This window comes from Balaenoptera physalus (genome assembly GCF_965194825.1).
Source record: "Balaenoptera physalus genome assembly, chromosome: 2".
Taxonomy (NCBI): domain Eukaryota; kingdom Metazoa; phylum Chordata; class Mammalia; order Artiodactyla; family Balaenopteridae; genus Balaenoptera; species Balaenoptera physalus.
The window spans coordinates 118,339,819-118,356,995 of NC_138883.1; the positions used below are offsets into that span (position 1 = coordinate 118,339,819).

Consider the following 17,177-nt stretch of genomic DNA (forward strand, 5'->3'; position numbering starts at 1 on the left):
TACTTAGCTCATGGGGATGTGGGAGGTGTGTCTCTCTTTATCAGCCATGGGAACAGTGAGCTGTGCGCTGGGCGGAGGGGGAGCATCTTCCCGCCCACCAAGGTCAGCCGTGGGTGGGAGGGGAGCATATCTCAGGTGTGGGCTCAGCCCTGGTTCTAAAAAGCTTTGTGCTCCCTCTCTCAGCCAAGTGGCTGGTTGGCTGTGACTGTGACCAAGAGCTGGGCTTTCCTGAGTTTAGCTTCCTCCTCTGTGGACTGGAGGGGCTAAGGTCTAGGTTTTATGACCCACCATGACTCTTGGAACAAAACAATCAGGGTTAAGTTCGGGGGCGTTTGGGGAAAGCGTGGGGTTGTGAGTACTGGATAAGTCAGAGACGGTTTCCTAAAGATGGAGGCAGCAGAAGAAACCATATCCTCATCGGCTTCCACCAACTAGCTCACCAAATCCCCCAACCACCCCATAAAGAAGGCAGGACAGCATCTGCATGCCCACTTTATAGACAGGAAAACTAAGGGCCTTCCACGCCAGCAAGGGCTGTGTGCTCTCTGCACTGCGCCACTGTGCTCAAAGGACCAGAAGGCTTGGCTGGTGGGGAGACCAGCTGGGGCAAAGGCTTGTGGGTAAGAAGCAGTGTGGAGAGAAAGCTGAGTGTGTCCTGGGGGCGGGGCCGAGCTGAAACAGATTCGGGGGCTCAGGGAGGGAAGGCTGGCACAGAGGCCCTGCCAGAGAGGGGAGGAGGCTCCAAGCCCAGGGAAGGCAGGAAGCCACGTCCGGATTCTGCCCATTCTTCAGCTCAGCAGGTTCCAAAAGCCCTAGAGTGAGGCAGAAGTCAGCTGGTGGATCCTTCAAAGGAAAGGATGGGCAGAGGTGCAGGGCTTGCCCTTGGGCCCAGAGCCAGGGCAGGGGTCAGGGAGAGGGCAGAGGAGGGCTAAACCACCCCAAGTAGAAGGACGCAGGCAGGACAGGAAGACAGAAGGTTCCTTAGCTCAGCCTTAGCCTGGGCCAGTGGGGAAGGAGGGAGGGGTCAGAGAGCAAGGGCAGTCAGCCAACATAGGCAGTTAGGGAGAGCTAGCAGAGGCCGGGCTGCCAGGGCTGCATTTCAGCAGAAATCAGAGATGCCAAAGGAGGAGGATGATACTGACAACGATGATATCCCCATCCCCACCCCGACCTAACCATTCCATAGCATTTACTATGTGCCGGGCACTTCTCTGAGTGTCAGGTGTATTAACTCATTCAATCATCACTGAACTCTTATAAGGTGGCTTCTCTTATTATGCCCATTTTACAGATGAGGGCAGCCAGACACAGAGAAGTTGAGTAACTTGCCCAAGATCACACAGCTAAGTGGTGGTGTGGAGGTTGACACTCAGGCAGACTGACTCTGGAATCTGTGTTTATAACACTGTGCTCCATAGATGAGCCCTTGGAAGCTTCTAGGCCAGCCTCTCCCATACAAATGAGGAGACTGAGGCCCAGAGAGGGTGGAGCCTGGTCAGAGGCTGCTTGGCCAATGAATGCCTGACCTTTATCCACGATGCCCTAAAGACAGTGTGTGTAAGTAAGCGTGGGTGTGCAGGCCTGAGGCGGGGAGGGGACTAGGGATCTGGGGGTGTAGTGCGGCACTGAGTGCTGACCAGCGTACAAGTATCCCATGGTGTCTGCCCAGAATAGAAGTGCTGTGCAATCTGGGGCAGGCTATAGAGAAGGGAGGATATGCTGAGTCCCTTCTTTACTATCCGACCAGCCAGGTTCCCACCCAACCTGCACTGGCAAAAAACACTCACTTCTACCCCCCTGGCTCCTCAGATCAAGAACCCACCATAGGTCCCAAATGCCTGTCCCAGCAGGGCCCGACTCCTCTACCTGGCAGTCAAGGCCCACCCGTCTCTGCTCATCTCTGCCATGGCTGAGTCCCGCTTCTACCCTTTTGCTTGTGCTTTCCCTTCCCCTGACTGCCCTTTCCCCTTCTCTCTAGGCACGTGGCCTTACCTGTCCTTGAAGATCTAGCCTCAATCCCCCTGGCTTCACGGAGTGTTCCAGACTGCTCCAGCCCTCACAGCTCCGTCCTCCCTCTGACCTTGTGCTATACACCATCTGGCACACACTATCTTCTCTCAGATCACACAGTTTTGGTGGAATTTCACCTGGATTGTGGGATCCTGAAGGAGAAGGCCAGCCCTCCTCCTACTCCATGGTCCCTGGACCAAGCCACGGCCAGGACTGGGCAAGTGGGGGCAGCTCAGAGCGTAAGGAGGAGCAGGCCTGGGGTAGGCCAAACCCCCACGTCAGACGCGGAGACACCTTAGAACAGGTTCCTGGGCCACTGTTAGGGTGCCGAGCTTACCACAGTGACCTTCCTCCCTCACTAGGCTGGCGCAGAGCCCTGGGCCCAGAAGACAAAGAACACGAGCAGCAACCTGTGCCGCGTTCTGCCCCACCCCACGTCCCTGCCTCTCCCTCTAGCCTGGCTCTGCCCCCTCCCCAGGAAGTCCTCCCCGGTGGCACCGCCCCACACTGACCCTTCTGCTCTCACTTCCTGTCACAATCCTTGGCTGCATGAAGCTCCTGACCTCCCCACGTGCCCTCTCTCGTCACAGGCGGCAGGCCCACCTCTCTAGGCACCAGCATGCGCCCCAAGGGCAAACCCAGGGCTTCTCCTCTTCCCTCCCCCAGAGGAGCTGAACACAGACCTAGGCACGGGGCAGGGACTGGCTGCCCTCCATCGTGAGGGCTGCCCCCAGGGTTGTGTTGGCTCAGAGCCCCAGCCCCTGATTGGAAGAAGGGGGTGCAGGAGGCACGACAGCATCAGCCTAATCCCAGGCTGCTGTGACGGTTAAACCCAGATTAGCCCAGGCCATGACACAGATCAACCTGCCCCCGAGACCTGAGGCCCAGCCGCCCTGAGGAAAAGACCAGAAGAGGGCATGGAGCTAGCCCAAATCTAAGGTCCTGAAGGGAGGACGGTCATGGCTGCTGGGGCTCCCGGGAGCAGACAGCACCGGGGCAGGGAGAGTCAGGGCTCAGCTGAACTGGCTGAGGAGGAAATGCGCTCGGGGAGCCATAAGCCTGGGGACAGAGCATGAAGACAGACAGACAAGTGGAGGGAGGCCAGAAGCTAAGGCCAGGGCAGGCTCGGGCAGAAGACATAGCCTGGTCCCAGTTCTGCCTGTCTCACTGGGTGATGTTGGGCCAGTTCCTGTCATCTCAGAGCTCAGTTTCCCCATCTGTGGAATGTTGGCCCAGCTGATCTCTGACATTTGTTTTCTGACATCAGGCTGGGTGAGTTAGAGTCATCCAACAAGGTTCCTTGGATTAAGTGAGATAGAACTGGCAGAAAGGAGGAGGAGGGTGAGTTGGGTACATGGAGGGATGACCGGCAGGGCAACGACCTGCAGGGCAATGGTCTTGAGGCAGGAAAGCATGGGGAGCTGGGGAATGGTGAGGGAAGAACTGTAGGAGATCAGGTGGGCTGTGTGCTCCAGCTGGAATGCTCAGCACAGTGACCCAGAGGGATGCAAGGGCCTCGAGGAGGCCAGGGCACAGTCCTGAAGGCACAGCAGGGCCCAGGCCAAGGTGGGGGTGGGGGTGGAATAAGAGGCTTGGAGGCTGATTAGACCATAGGGGGCAAGGAAGTGATGGATCAAACGGTCCCTCACTGCCTGGGCTGGCTAGGGAAGGGAGAAGTCCATGTTCTCTGATGGGGGTGCCAAACAAGGGGCCACAGTCCCTGCTCTAGGAGGACCCCTTCCTCCCCCCTACCTCCCCCCCGCCCCGCCCCCGCAAGAGAGGAAGGGCAGCCAGGCCTTGCCAAAAAAGGAAACCAAGAAAAGGGGAAGCTTTCTGGCCCCAGAGCTGTCAACCAGAGCAGGGGAAGCGTGGTCAGTCTCTTGTGACATAGCTAGACAGCCCTGCAGTGGCTGAAATGGGACTGGGGGTGGAGGGTAGGACATCAGGTGAGGGCTGAGCTGTCAACTCCAAAGCCACCCACTCCTACCACTGCCCCCTGTAGGCTGCTGCCCCCCACCCCCTAGGCTGAGCCTCAGCTTCCCACCTGCACATTAGGGGCCCTGGCCTGGCCCTCCTCCAAGAAGAGTGTCCAGCTCTCCCTGCTTCTCCCAAGTGCCCAGCCTGGGTAGTGAACCACCCCTGCTGAGGTGAAGGTTCCTGGAAGGGGAAGCTAGGCAGAGGAAGGCCATCTGCCCCTCCCACACCGGCAGGGCCCGGCTGCTGCTGGGGGAGCTTCTCACCCCATGGAGAGTCTCTGCTAAGGACTGGGCCTCCTCACCTGGAGAACTCCTGCGGTCAGGAGTCAGGCGGAAAGCCCTGGTGTCCCTGGACCCAGCCCCAGATTTCCATCAGGGAGCTGTGACACTGGGGAGGTCTTCCCTGCCTGCCATGGTCCTTCCTTCCTACTGCTGGGCTGGCTGTGGAAGGTCAGGTGGCATAGCTCAGATATCCCTTCCTGCATGAAACCCTCCTGGAGCCCCCAGGCCCAGGCTGACTCAATGTCTCCCTCTTGGGGACCCCCACACACCTCCTTTCCTCTCCTTGGTCCTAGTTGCAAGTTCTGGGGTCTGAAATCCTGTCACACCAGGGTACTTCCTCCTGTCCCTCTCCTCCCCAAGCTGGCTCCTATTCCTCTTGCCATCCTGACTTATCACCTCTTCCAGGAAGCCTTCTCTGACTGTGCAGACTGGGTTTGGTACCTCCTAGACCCCCACAGCTGCCTCTGTTACAGGCCCTGACACATTTCACTGTAACTGCAGGTTGACCTGCCTGTCTGTCTCCCCATCTACACAGAGAAGCCTATGGACACATCTAGTTTCTCATCCCCGGTTCCCCAAGCCCAGGACCAGCACAAGGTTGGCCCCAGCAAATGATAAATGTCAAAAATGCTGAATTACTATGCCCACCCTTGAGGTCACAATCCAAATGAGCCATTTCCTCCAACTGATCAATCAGCCTTCGCTTATAAGAGAAAAAGAAAGGAAAGAACACGAAACTAAAGGATTTCCCCGACTTCCCAGCTTTCAATTTCTCCTCACTGCTAGGGTTTGAACAGACCACTGCAGCCTCTACCTACTCCAGAGAGGCAAGGGATTAGTGCTCTGATAAGTATAAGCTCCTCCCTGTACCTGCTTTGGAAATTTGAGGAAACTGAGGCTCAGGAAAAGGCAAGCACTTGCCCAGAGTCACACAGAAAATCAGCAGAGCTGGGTCCAGAACCAGGCTTCCAACTTCCCATCTCTTTCCTCCACACCGTGGTCATCTTGGGCCTGTGCCAGCATCTACCTCACCCCAGCCTGCTCTTAGAATCTTCACTATTCAGGACAGAGGGGCCACAGAGCTTGGCAGGAAACCCCTGGTGACATCACCAAGCATCTCTCCCATCTCTCCCAGCTTTGAAACCCCCCCTCCTCCTGGGAATTGCTCCCCTACTCCGCCACCCTGTGCTGCAGGGGGAGTTCACCTTGAAGGTGATGAATACATCTAAGCTCCCAAGGGGGCAAGGATTTCCACTGGAAATGGTGATGCTTGGAGAGCCCCAGCTGTGACCTCATCCCCTAGAGGAGGTGACAACAACCCCCTGCCCTGGGGAGCGGCCCCATAATGGCTCTCCCAGCAGCCACCAAGTCAACAATAACATCCTGTTGTTTAACTGGACAAGGGTGAGGCCAGAACCAGCTGGATAAGTGGAGACTGGGCTCTGTTTCTTGCTGTGGACAAGCTGGCTCACCTCTGACCTTGGAGGTCAGGGCCTTCCTGGGCTTCTCCATCTCCTCCAACCAGGGATGGAATGGGAGAGGGGTATACAGCTTAAACAAGAATGCCAACCTCCTGCCCTTACCTGCAAACCACTCCCCTCCAGTCCCTGCTGCAGGGAGGTCAGGCCCACAAAGTCACATCCTTGACTGACCCATGTGTCAGTGACAGCCCTGGGGGGACAACCTCCAGAGCCCTGGCAGGCTCTGAGGGTCAGAAACAGGTACAGAGCTCAAGGGTACCTGGCAGGTCAGTACTAGCACATCCCTCTCTCTGTCCAGAGCTGCTCTGGGCCAGGCCTTCATCAGGCTAGAGAGGCATCAACCTCCCTGAGAAGGGCAGGCTGGGACCTTCCCAGAACTCTCTTATCTAATCTTTCCCTAGATCTTATAGGTCCAAGCAGCAGAAAATAAATGATGGAGAAGATCCCTCCATACCCATTCCAGTCCCCACACCTGTCCTGTCTTATAACTAAAAGCCCTGTCTAGGCCTCATGGAGAAGCAGCTCCAGAACCACCATTATCCTTGATCTAGTCGTTCCTGGAGGCCACCATCCCCATTCCCTCAACCCACTGGTATACAGGGACCTAGGCCTACAGCAAGGGTCCTCTTCTCACCCTACTCCTTCGTTTGCCCCGCCCAAGCCCATTCCTGTCCGACTGCCATGTGTCACTCCACAGGAACTAGGAGGCAGCTGTCAGCTAGGCATACCGTTACCAGCTGGTGGTCCTGGGGGACAGGTGGATGGCAGGGTCTGTCTGGCCAGTAGGGTGCCTGGCACTGGTGAAGAAGACCACAGACTGCCCTTGGACAAGATAGGTGAGGGGCTGGCAGACCCCAGTGGGGGTCAATAGTGCATTACCAAACAGAAGGCATGGCCAGTGTGACTACAATAGTGAACTGTGTGCAGGGGAGAGAGCACTTTGGAAAGTGGGTAAGAGGACAGAAAGCAGTTTTAAATAGCCTCAGGGTGGGGACTAAGTGCCCGAGATGGGGAGGCAGCATTAGGTGCTAAGAGGTGGGTGTGCATTAAGTATGTGTGTGGAAGGGTATCTTGGGAAGACAGGGGATGTGGACAAGCAGAGCCCAATGCAAAGGTTTGGCGCAGAGGGAGATTCCAGAACACTCAGATGTGGCCATTCATCCGCTTCAGAGTGCACAAATGCCGTGCTGCCCAAGACGGCTAAGGGAACTGAGGCAAGGCAAAGATGCTGGGAAGGCAGAGGAAGCTCAGACTGGAGCCGATATGACTGAGGGGTGTGTAGGTGTCCACCATGAGTAGATAGATGGCCAGAGGTCCAGATGCCCTGCTCCACTTCCACCAGGAATACCTCTGGCTGGGTAGCAGAGCTGGCCCCCAGAGTACCCTGTTCATGGCCAAAAAATTGCCTAAATCTTTCTCCACTTCCTAACCCAGAACAAGCATTGGTCCTGTGCCAGATCAGAGCCCCCTGACTGCACTGTGAGCTCACACAATGCAGAGTGACCTTGGGCAAGTCACATTCCCTCCACTGCAGCCGCAGTTCGGGCCACTCGCTTTTTGAGCGGTTTTTTTTTTTTTTCCTCTCTCTGCTAAGAATACCTGCCCCAGATAATGCTCAGGCTCTGGCAATCCCTGCAAACCGCCTCAGGCATCAAAGGGCTCCCGGAGGGGCCAGACCCCCCCACCCCCCACTGCAAGGCCACCACCACCACAGGGGGGCCCAGCGCCGCCAAATTTGGGGACAGAGCCCAGTCAGCCTGGAGGTGGGGAAGCATATGTATGCATTGCAGGGGAGGGGAGCTCAGCCCCTCGCGGCAGAAAAACCTCAAAACCCACCCAGCAGGCTTTCTGACCCATCGTACAGTGGTCTAAACTGAGGCTCCCCTGGGGGAGACTCCGGTCCCCCAAGTTCACATAACCACCAGGGCCTAAAAGCTGCATCCCTTCCCCAGATCCTCTGCCTGGGGGTCCCAATGGCCGCGCCCCACCCAACGGGCACTGCCCCCCACGCTGGCGCCGATTCCTGGTGACAACTGCCACGTGCGGACAAGGAGGGAGCGGCCTGTCCCGGCACTGCAGAGGCAGCGCCCCGGTGCCTGAAGCCTCCGCACCGCACCACGTCCCGGCTCACCACTGGGTGCCCACCCCCTTTACCCGGTCTGCGCTCGGGGCCGGGGCGGGGGCGGGGGGCAGGCAGCGGGGTCTTTGTTCCCGCAGCCGGAGCGCGGCGGCGGCGGCGGCAAAGGGTCCGCGCCCCCCTTGCCGGCCCAGCCTGCGCCCCGCGCGACAGCGGAGCCCGCAGCTCAGGAGGAGAGGAGCTGGGTGGGGGTCCCGGCGGGAGAAAGGATCCCGCACAGAGGCCCCGCCGCTGGAGGACCAGGAGCGCCTCGGGGCGGAGAGAGGGGCCCTCTCCCTCCCCCCTGCGCCCGGGCGCTGCGGCTCCCGGCTGCGGGCGGACTTGGAGTGACTTAGCCGGGTCTCCAGCCCCCGCGGCTCTCTCGCCGCAGCGTTACAGCCCGCTCCAGTGCAGCAGCGCGCACATTCACACACTCACCCAGACCCACACGCTACCCGCGGGGACAGCCCAGGACCCACAGAGCCGCGCGCACGCACTCCCTCCGGTGCCGCACACTCCGCACCCGCGCCGCGCGGCATCGGATCCCGCGCCCCGCCGCTCGCGCGGCGCCACTACCTTTCCAGACAGCGGAGATGCGGGGTCCGTTCTTCGGGTGGCCTTGGGAGGCGGCGGCCGTCCAGAGCAGCAGCAGCAGCCGCAGCGGGAGCCCGGACCGAGCCAGCGGACTGGGAACGCGGGCGCGCGGGGCGCCGAGGGAGGCGCATCCTGGCGGAGGCGGTGTCATCCCGAGGCCCGGGAGCGACAGCGGAGAGCAGCAGAGACTGAGCCAGCGCCCGACAGCAGGCAGAATCAAGCGCGAGGAGGCGGAGTCAAACGCCTGACCCCACTCCGCCCCTCCCCCGCCCCTCCCCCACCCCTCGCAGCCTTTCTCGCCTCCCGGCTGGCCAACGGGGGCGCAGTGACCGCCGCCCGGGGAACCTTCACCACCTCTTCCTGGGCAACTCCACGGGGAGAACCCGGGTGGGCGGGAAGCAAGACAGACTTGTGGTCTTCTGTGATCGGCTCCAGGTCCTGTCCCCTCTCAGGGCCTTAGATTCACTCCCCCCACCCCATAAAGGGATTGGCCTAGAAGTCAGGGAGGACCTCTCCTGAGGGCACAACCTCGCTAATGGTCAGTTAAGTGTTTGGACCCTGAAGGCTGTAATGCTCAGAGGATGGACTGGCCTGAGTGGATAACAGCTCCTCTGAGCCTATAAGCAGGAGCAAGATGCTTTTCCCTAAGGAGGGGGCGTGGGTTTCAGGCAGAGGGTCAATAACCTGTGGGGAGCACTCAGAGCCCTATCCTTGCTCTGCTGTGAGAACACGGAATTTTCATCTTGGCCTGGCTCCCTCCCCTCCTTTCTCCTCCCTTCCCCAGCCAGCAGCAGCCTTCTGGGCTGCCTCCCCCCCAGCCAGCTGGTGTATGCTCAGAAAATCCAAACTCATTTCCATGTGAGTGGAGGGGGATATAATTAAGAAGGCCCCTTCCCCAAGTAGAAAGAGAGGGGAGCATCCTGCATGCCCAGGACTCACTGTTGGGGAGGCAGAATCAGACCAGCTTTAAGGGATCTCTGCCCACAAGATGCATAGGGCTCAGCTGTGCAGGCAACTTGATGACCTGGTGGTGACCCCCGGCAGGGTCCGGCCCAGTCCCTCTGCAGTCATCTGAACAGCCCCAGGAAGCTCTGCCGTCAGCTCATCTTTTCAGAGCCACGTGTCTGCCCTTTGTAAAGGAGTCTCCTCTCCCTCAAACCAGAGAGGGTCCAGACCCTCCACCTCTCTTTCGGCCCAAGGTAACCATGGATGGGAAATCCACTTATCCAGTGCTTACTGGATGTCTATCCCCAGGTGGACTGCACGGAGGGAAGACAGGTTGAGGAGGAAGCAGCAGAGGTGTATTGGGGCCTCCAAGACACACACACCTAGCTGGACTCGATTCACATACTGCAGACACCACCAAAGACAGGGAGCAGGCTGCCCTGGCCCCAGCCCCAGCTCCAGCCCTCTGCCCAGCTCCAGAGCCAAGAAAAGGTTATCACCAGGAAGTTCTGCCTTACCATTCCATATTTTGTTTCCAGCTATCCCCTCTTTCTTCCCTAAGTGCTCCTAAGATACCCCAACAGGCCAAAAGGTGAAATCAGGATGCCTCCAGAGATAGTGTAGGACTAGGTTCCTGGCCTGCTGGGTAGGGCCAACAGCTTCATGATGCCCAGAGGTACACTGCCACAAAGAGAGGGAGGCTGTGGACAGTCAAACGGCCCCTCCCCAGTCCTATACCCAAGCCTGTGGCCCTGAAGCCAGCAGCACGTCCTGGCCCAGGCTGGCCTCCAAGACTGACACCCTGTTTCCAGCCCAGGGCCTCATCTGCTGAACTTTATGACCCCCAGTGTCCACCCTCTCTGCAAAGGTAAGCAAATTAAGAAATTGCCTGCCCTGCCTTTAAGAACTGAGAATTCAGAATTGATGATAACACTGCCCACGTGCACAGCAACTCACAACACACAACCCACTTCCACCTACATTCTCCCTGCCAGTCCTACATTCTCTCCCTTAGTGAGCGAGAGAGCACATCCTTATATTAGAGAAGGAAACTGAGGCACAGGGAGGGAGAGAGACCTCCCCAAGCTCAGCTGATGGAGCCAAGATGGGAACCTGGGTTTTCTGACTCCAATAGCAATAGCTAATGCTGAGGTTACTATGTGCCGTGCACGTTTCATAGCCTCATTTTAATTCATTTCATCTTCGAAAGCTTAAGAGGTAGGTGCTATTATTTGGCTCCTTTTGCAAGCATGGAAACCAAGGTACAGAGAGGGGATGAGATGTGCCCAAGGTCACACAGCTCATTAGTGAAGGGCTGGGATTGAAGCCCAGGCAGTCTCTCTGGGGCCCACACCCTTATCTTCTATATCGTAATGCTCTCAATGCATCGCACCCTTCCGCTACTGCCTCCTGTGCGTGGCTGGATCCAAACGATCCTCAGAAAGACCCAGACAGGGGCCCAGGTTACCAGGTGCTGAACAGGAGGGCAGGTCAGGGGCTGGGCTCAGCCTCCCAACAAACAGGGCAGCAGATGGAAACTGGGGCACGTGCCAGGGAACTTTTTTCCAGGCTGGGGTGGGGGTGAGGGGGTAGTGCTGAAGACTGTCCCACCTCATGTTACAGGGAGGGCCTCTGGCTGGGCTCCTCCATGCTCATCTCAGCACCTGCTTCACCCCAATGGACACCCCGAGCCAGCCAATCTAAGGGCAAAGGGCCAGCGCCAGATGGCAGCCCACTCCTGGTTGGCTACAGGCAGCCAGGGGAGGTGAGAAGCGAGCCCGCGGAAGTGATTTGGGACAGTAACTCTGTAGCGGAAGAGTGCCGCTGGAGGAAGGGCGTGAAGGAGGACGGGTACCCAGCGTGGGGAGAGCACAGGGCCAGTGTTTGGCGTGGACTTGCCTGCCTCAGGCAGCACAGGGAAATCAAATCGGAATGGTGTAGGTGGTGACAGGAGCCCGCCTTCTTCACTGGGGCCCAAGGCTGGCTTTGGGGCCTGAACCAAGGACAGGGGCACAATCCACACTCACAGTCAATGATGGGAAATGGATCAGCAGAGGAAGCAACAGATGTGGATGCTGACAGGTCTGAGGGGGAGGCACACTCCTGCCCTCCCCTTCCCTGCCACTCCGCGTGGGGGGAGCAGGGGGAGGAGGCTGTGAGAAAGAAATGATGCGGGGGCTTCTATCTAGGAGAAACCTACCTCGTAGAGGTCTTCCCTGTGGGCAGTGGAGGCACAGCCAAATGCAAGAAGCCCCTTGGGGAGTCAGAGAAATGGACACACATAGACCTGAGGTCCCAAAGCCACAAGAGGCCCTGGAAGCCTTCCCCAGCCTTCCAAGTAAGGCCTTTTAGGGCCATACTCAGAGCATTCCTCACACTCCAGGCTCCCTCCGACCCGTCCTCAGCCCTGATCCCATGGCTACACCTGGTCTTCAAAGGAGTGACCCACCCCTAACAAGAGGCCTGTGGGAGGTCTAAGGAGCCCAAGCCCACGACAGCCCCTTCATGAAGCCTCAGAGCTTGGTGCCCACCCAGGACCTGCAGCTACTAATAATAGCCAACTCTTCCTGTCCCCCCATCACCACCACCACCCATTGCAGGGGCAGAGAGACCAGGGTGATCTGTCTACAGGGCAGCTGTAGACAGCTCCAGCCCTGGGGGCCATGGGAAAGTACACTCAGTATGACAGACAGCTGATTTTTCAAAAGAAGCTAAAAATGAGTTTTTGTTGAAACTCCCAATTTTAAAATATTTGCAAATAATTCAAAATTAAGATATTGATGGTCATGTAGGCCACATCTGGGAATTCCAACTAACTGTGTGCTCATGGTGTGTAGGCCCCTGACTATCTCACAGGCACAGGCATGGTCATAATAGCCTCAGCTACCACTGGACTTGGCCCAACTCTTGGAAGACCATGTCAGGGCTCACGGCTGGACCAAGCGAGGCACGCAGAGGAAACCTCCTTGGCTCATACAGACGCTAATACCACATCTCACCCTTCCCTCAGTGGTCTGCCCACCCCTAAACCTCTGACAGGATGTCCCCTCAAGTGCCTGCCCCTCCCTTCCTACCCAAGGCTGCCTCTTCCTTCTAGGTCAGCTCAGAGCCACCCTAAATGAAGAACTTCTCAGAATTGCCACCACCTTTCTTAGCTCTGAGGGTCAATACTTCCCAGCAGCATCCCATTCCTGGATCTCTGTTCTCTGTCCTAGTCATTCTAGATGCATTTTTATTTGACTGGCCCTATCCTAAACTGCTAAGATCGGAGTCTGGCCAGCCAAGTTGAGAGTCAAAAAGTAAAAATCCACAGGGGGATATTCAGTGATGAACAGGAGACTGGCAGAGGAGAGACCTTTTCTCCTTCTGTCAGGGCACTCAGCTCACTCCAAAACATGGTAAGTCCTCCCATGGCTTCCAAGGGCAGCCCGGCATCCTTAGCCCCAAAACTCTGCCCATATGGCACTGGGCTTGTGGCGGGAGTGCCACCTGGTGGCCACTTAAGAACAGAGTCTTAGCAGAGACCAAGTGTGTAGGTAACACAGTTGACCCTTGAACAACATGGGTTTGAACTGCGTGTGTCCATTTACACGTGGATTTTTTTTTTAATAGAAACTACAGTGCTACACAGTCCTACGCCCGGTCAGTTGAGTCCTCGTATGCAGAACAGCAGTTTCCGAGGGCAGACTGTAAGTTATATGTGGATTTTCGACTGCACAGAGGGTCAGCACCACTAACCCCGCTTGTTCAAGGGTCAACTATATATACTCCCAAGCCTTTCTGGAGACAAACTCCTCCCTCCACTCCACCCTACTCCCTCTCCTGCCCTCCCCCCTCAAAATCCATCTCTGAGCCTCCATTCTCAGTGCCCAAGGCCTGAGGCAGAGCAGGATCTTGTGGGAGTCATGCGGAACCCATCAAGACCAACAAAGTCTCCTGACCAGACATGGCTGGGAGGCCAAAGATCAAGCCCCAGCTTGACCACTGACCCAAGTTAAGCAAGACCCTACCCCAGGCCAGGCCTCCATTTCTTTGTTTACAAAATGAGAAAAAGGAGCTAAACCAGCAGTTCTTCTATCTCCTATCTGGACCAGAGTAGACAAAGCTTTCTCATTCTATCTTCTGCATTTCCTTCTTGTTTGTAGGCTGAAATAAACATGCTTTTAAATCTCTGGAGGATGGAAGGCATCGCAGGACCCACCCAATTCTGATGTGATCCTTGGGCCTGCTGGGGCCACCTGAGTGAGGAAAAGAAATGCATGCAGACATGTGGTTTCCCACAAACAGTTCACTTTCTTTCATGGATACCGTGATCCAACAATCCCAATTCGTGGGGTCAGAAGTAACTCAGAGGTCATTCAGTCCAACCTGGGAGCCCCTCAAACAGCCCTTTTGGATGCCATGTAGCCTCTGCTTACATACCTCCAGTGGTAATGAGCTTTCCCCCAAGGCAGCCTTGCCCCTCTTGTTTAGCTCTGACACAAAGTCTTCTTCCCCAGTGGAAGACTTCTACCCAGCGGTCCTAAATCTATCCTCCAAGGCTACACAGACCACGTCTAATCCCTCTTCCTGGAATAGAGCCCTTCAGGGATTTCAACAGAGAGGTCATGTCCTTCTAAATCTACTTCTTTTTCAGGGTAAATAACCCCAGTTCCAACTAGGTCCCTCGTGGGGCTTTGCTTGGTCCCTCTAATCCTGGTTGGTTCCTAGGACATCATCAGCCAGTCATTTAACAAACTTCTACTGAGACTGTCCTAGGTGCTAGGCAGTCTGGTTTGTGACCATCTCCTTCAAAGGTCGGTGTCAGATCAGAACACAGCACTTAGAAGAGAGGTGGAGGAGTAAAGGGCTGGAAAGACTTCTTCGCTCCTATTACAGCCCCTCCAAAGGCACTGCCTCCTTGGGCTGAGACACCAGGCTGTTAAATCCTGTTGATCTTAGCCTAGGGTCATCCTTGAGCCATTCCCATCTATCAGCAGTGGCTTTCTGAGATACTGGCTGAGAAAGATTGAGTCTGAATCTGGGTTCAAGAGGGGAAGAAATGAGACCCCATCCTGCAGAAGAGCAAATGGTTTTCTAGTCCCCACCGCAGGACCTCAGTGTCCCTGTTCCTGTCCCTCTTGCTAGGGATGCCTAATTGTCAGGATCCTGACTCTTTCGGTCATCTAGAACATTCACCAGTCCAGCTCTGAGTGCCTTGGCATCTCAGATATACACGTTGTCAACATCCACTTATATAAATTGAGGGAAAATATCACACAGGACACAACTGAGGCTCCAAGAGGTTAGGTTCTCTGTGGAAAAGAGACCTACAGCTCAGTCAGTCTGACGTAGAAGCCTGATTTCCCTCCAGGACTCAAGCTGCCACTTCCAGGAAGGATGAGTGGTGAACAGACCCTCAGTCCCTCTGAGTAGCTTCCGGCCTGCCAGCCAGGCACAAGGTCCCAGGGGGGTGCACTGATGGAATCGTGCTGATACAATCCCACCCAAGTCCTAGAAAGACCAGTTTCCCAGCACAGTCACGTCCGGTTAACAGAAAGCACTCGTCTGTAAATGGGGATAATAATGTCTACTTTTCAGGGTTGTTATGAGGATCAACTGAGATGGCATATTGATGCCTAGCTCAATGACTGGCACAGAGAGGGTGCTTGATAAGTAAGCACCATTGCACTGCATTGCTGTGAGCCGCCTCTGCCGAGGTAGAATAGGGCAGTGCCTGGGTCTCTGCAAAAAGCATTTCAAGCATAGAGGAGGCCGAATTCTGTTACCAGCAACTGCAGAGGCTACAGGAGCCAAACGTGGCTGAGCCCAGGGAAACCAGGGGCACAGCCAAGCTGACCCGACCCCAGCCCAGGGCCAGAGGGGGTTTGCAGAGGCTGGGTAAGCAGGTAGAGGGAAGCCTAAATACCACCCCCCCACCCCCACCAAACATTCACTGCCAAAGTTTGTGGCAGAGGCAACAAGAGGCCACCTCAGGGTAGGACTCAGAGCTTGGTTGGGGGCCCAGGCCATATGGGGCTGAGGCAAGGAGCAGAACCAGGGCCCATGTGCCCAGCAAGCTGTGCCAGCCCAGCCCATGCCAGCCCAGCCAAATTTGAGTTATATCAGGAGAAGGGATCTGTTCAGAAAACTCACCCATCTCTGCATATTTGCATATTCTATTTTGGGGTCTCTTCCTTTTTTTTCCCCCTTAGCTTCCTAGAAAAGTTCTCGTGATCAATTCCAACTTCACCTCTGCTGAACTGCAAAAGCTCACTCTCAATCCCATCTCCCCTCCAACTACCCTCTCACTGGAAAGGTACTCCAGAGTTCTCTGCCCTCCCTGCCTCCACTGCCCCCACCTATTCAAGGCCTCAACCCCTGCAACTGAGCTCTGTGATACATCCCCAAGGTCACCATGGCTAAAGGAGTCAAGTCAAAGGTCAGCCCCTGGGTTACGACGTTTCTCTGTGGCATTCCACACCACTGACCATGCCCTGCTGTCCATTTCTCTGCACTCCGTCAGCTCTGATGACCTCTGCTCTCACCTTCCCAGAGGCAGCACATCTCCCCCTTCCATGCCCATGTCCATCAGGCACTATCTCCTGGAAAGTCTAACTCCTTAGTGGGCATCCCTTTTCCTCTACCTTTCCCCGGAAAGTTGGATTCCCTTTGCACTTGACACAGGCCCAGCCTTCAACTTGAAACTTCCTGATCATTATCTCCAGCCTAGAGACCTCCACCTGTCTACAAGACATCCCCACCTGGCCGTCCCATGGCACCTCAAGCTCAGTGTATCCAAAACTGGTCTTGCACTCCAGATCCCAACCCCACTCCCTCATTCTGCTGCACCACCATCTACCCATTCACATCCTGCCTGCCCCCCAGATCTAGTCCTTCACATTTCACCTCCCTCTCCTCCTCCCAGCTCCCCCACTGCAGCTCTAGTCGAGACCCCCACTGCATCCCATCTGGAGGCAATGGGCCTCCTAGCTGGTCTCCCACTCCCAGTCTCACTTCCCACAAATCCAGCCTCCACGCAGCTGTCAGATTCTCACACACGAGTCTGGCCCTCCACTGCCCGGCCTAGAGCCATCCAAGGAGTGCTCTTTGCCTTCAGGATGAAGCCCAAGCTCCTCAGCCTGATGAGACCCACACACCTCCTCCCACTTCTCTACACTCAGAAGCCACGGGCAGCAGTGGGAAGGGTGCCAGCTCTGGAGGAAGACAGACCTGAGTTTCCAAGGCCGATTTGCCCACTGCCCCACCATGAGACTGTGCACAGGTGATCTCACCTCTCATCCTCGGTGTCTCCATCGGATAAATGGAGCTAATCATAATACACTCACCTTTCCCAAGATGTGCTATCAACACTAACTCCTGAAGTCTCCCCTACCCCCCACTCCTCTCCTCCCCAGCTGCCACACTGCCTGTCAGTTCTAAGAGGATCACAGCTTCCTCGCCGGTCTCCCCTCCTCAAGCTCGCCTCACTCCCCATCTATTCACAGAGCAGCCAGCGGCCTTTCTAAGATGTAAACCTGACTCTCTCCCCTGATTCAAATTCTCCTGTGACTTCCCACTGTCCTTAGGATAAGTCCAAACGCCTTGCATAGCTGAACGTGATCTAGCCTCTGCCTACCTTGAAGTCCACCCTCACACACACGGCTCCAGGAGCTGTGTCCTCTCCGCTCCCAGCCCACTCTGTACGTACACCTCCCTGCCCAATTCCTCCTCACCTGCTGCAGGTCTCAAGTCAGATGCCACCTTCTCCAAGCAGCTCTCCCTCACACACAG

General features: G+C 56.4%; 1 protein-coding gene across 1 annotated transcript in view; it reads right to left on the reverse strand.

The window, feature by feature from the left end:
* Positions 1–17,135, reverse strand: part of SEMA7A (semaphorin 7A (JohnMiltonHagen blood group)) — a 32,853-nt gene extending 15,718 nt beyond the window's left edge. Inside the window, exons 1-2 of the mRNA XM_082449473.1 lie at positions 17,120–17,135; positions 8,442–8,647 (exon numbers count right to left, since the gene is read on the reverse strand). Of these exons, the coding sequence (XP_082305599.1) occupies positions 8,442–8,610 (169 nt within the window). The 5' untranslated portion in view covers positions 8,611–8,647; positions 17,120–17,135. The remainder of the gene's footprint in view (positions 1–8,441; positions 8,648–17,119) is intronic.
* Between the last annotated feature and the right edge of the window lie 42 nt (positions 17,136–17,177).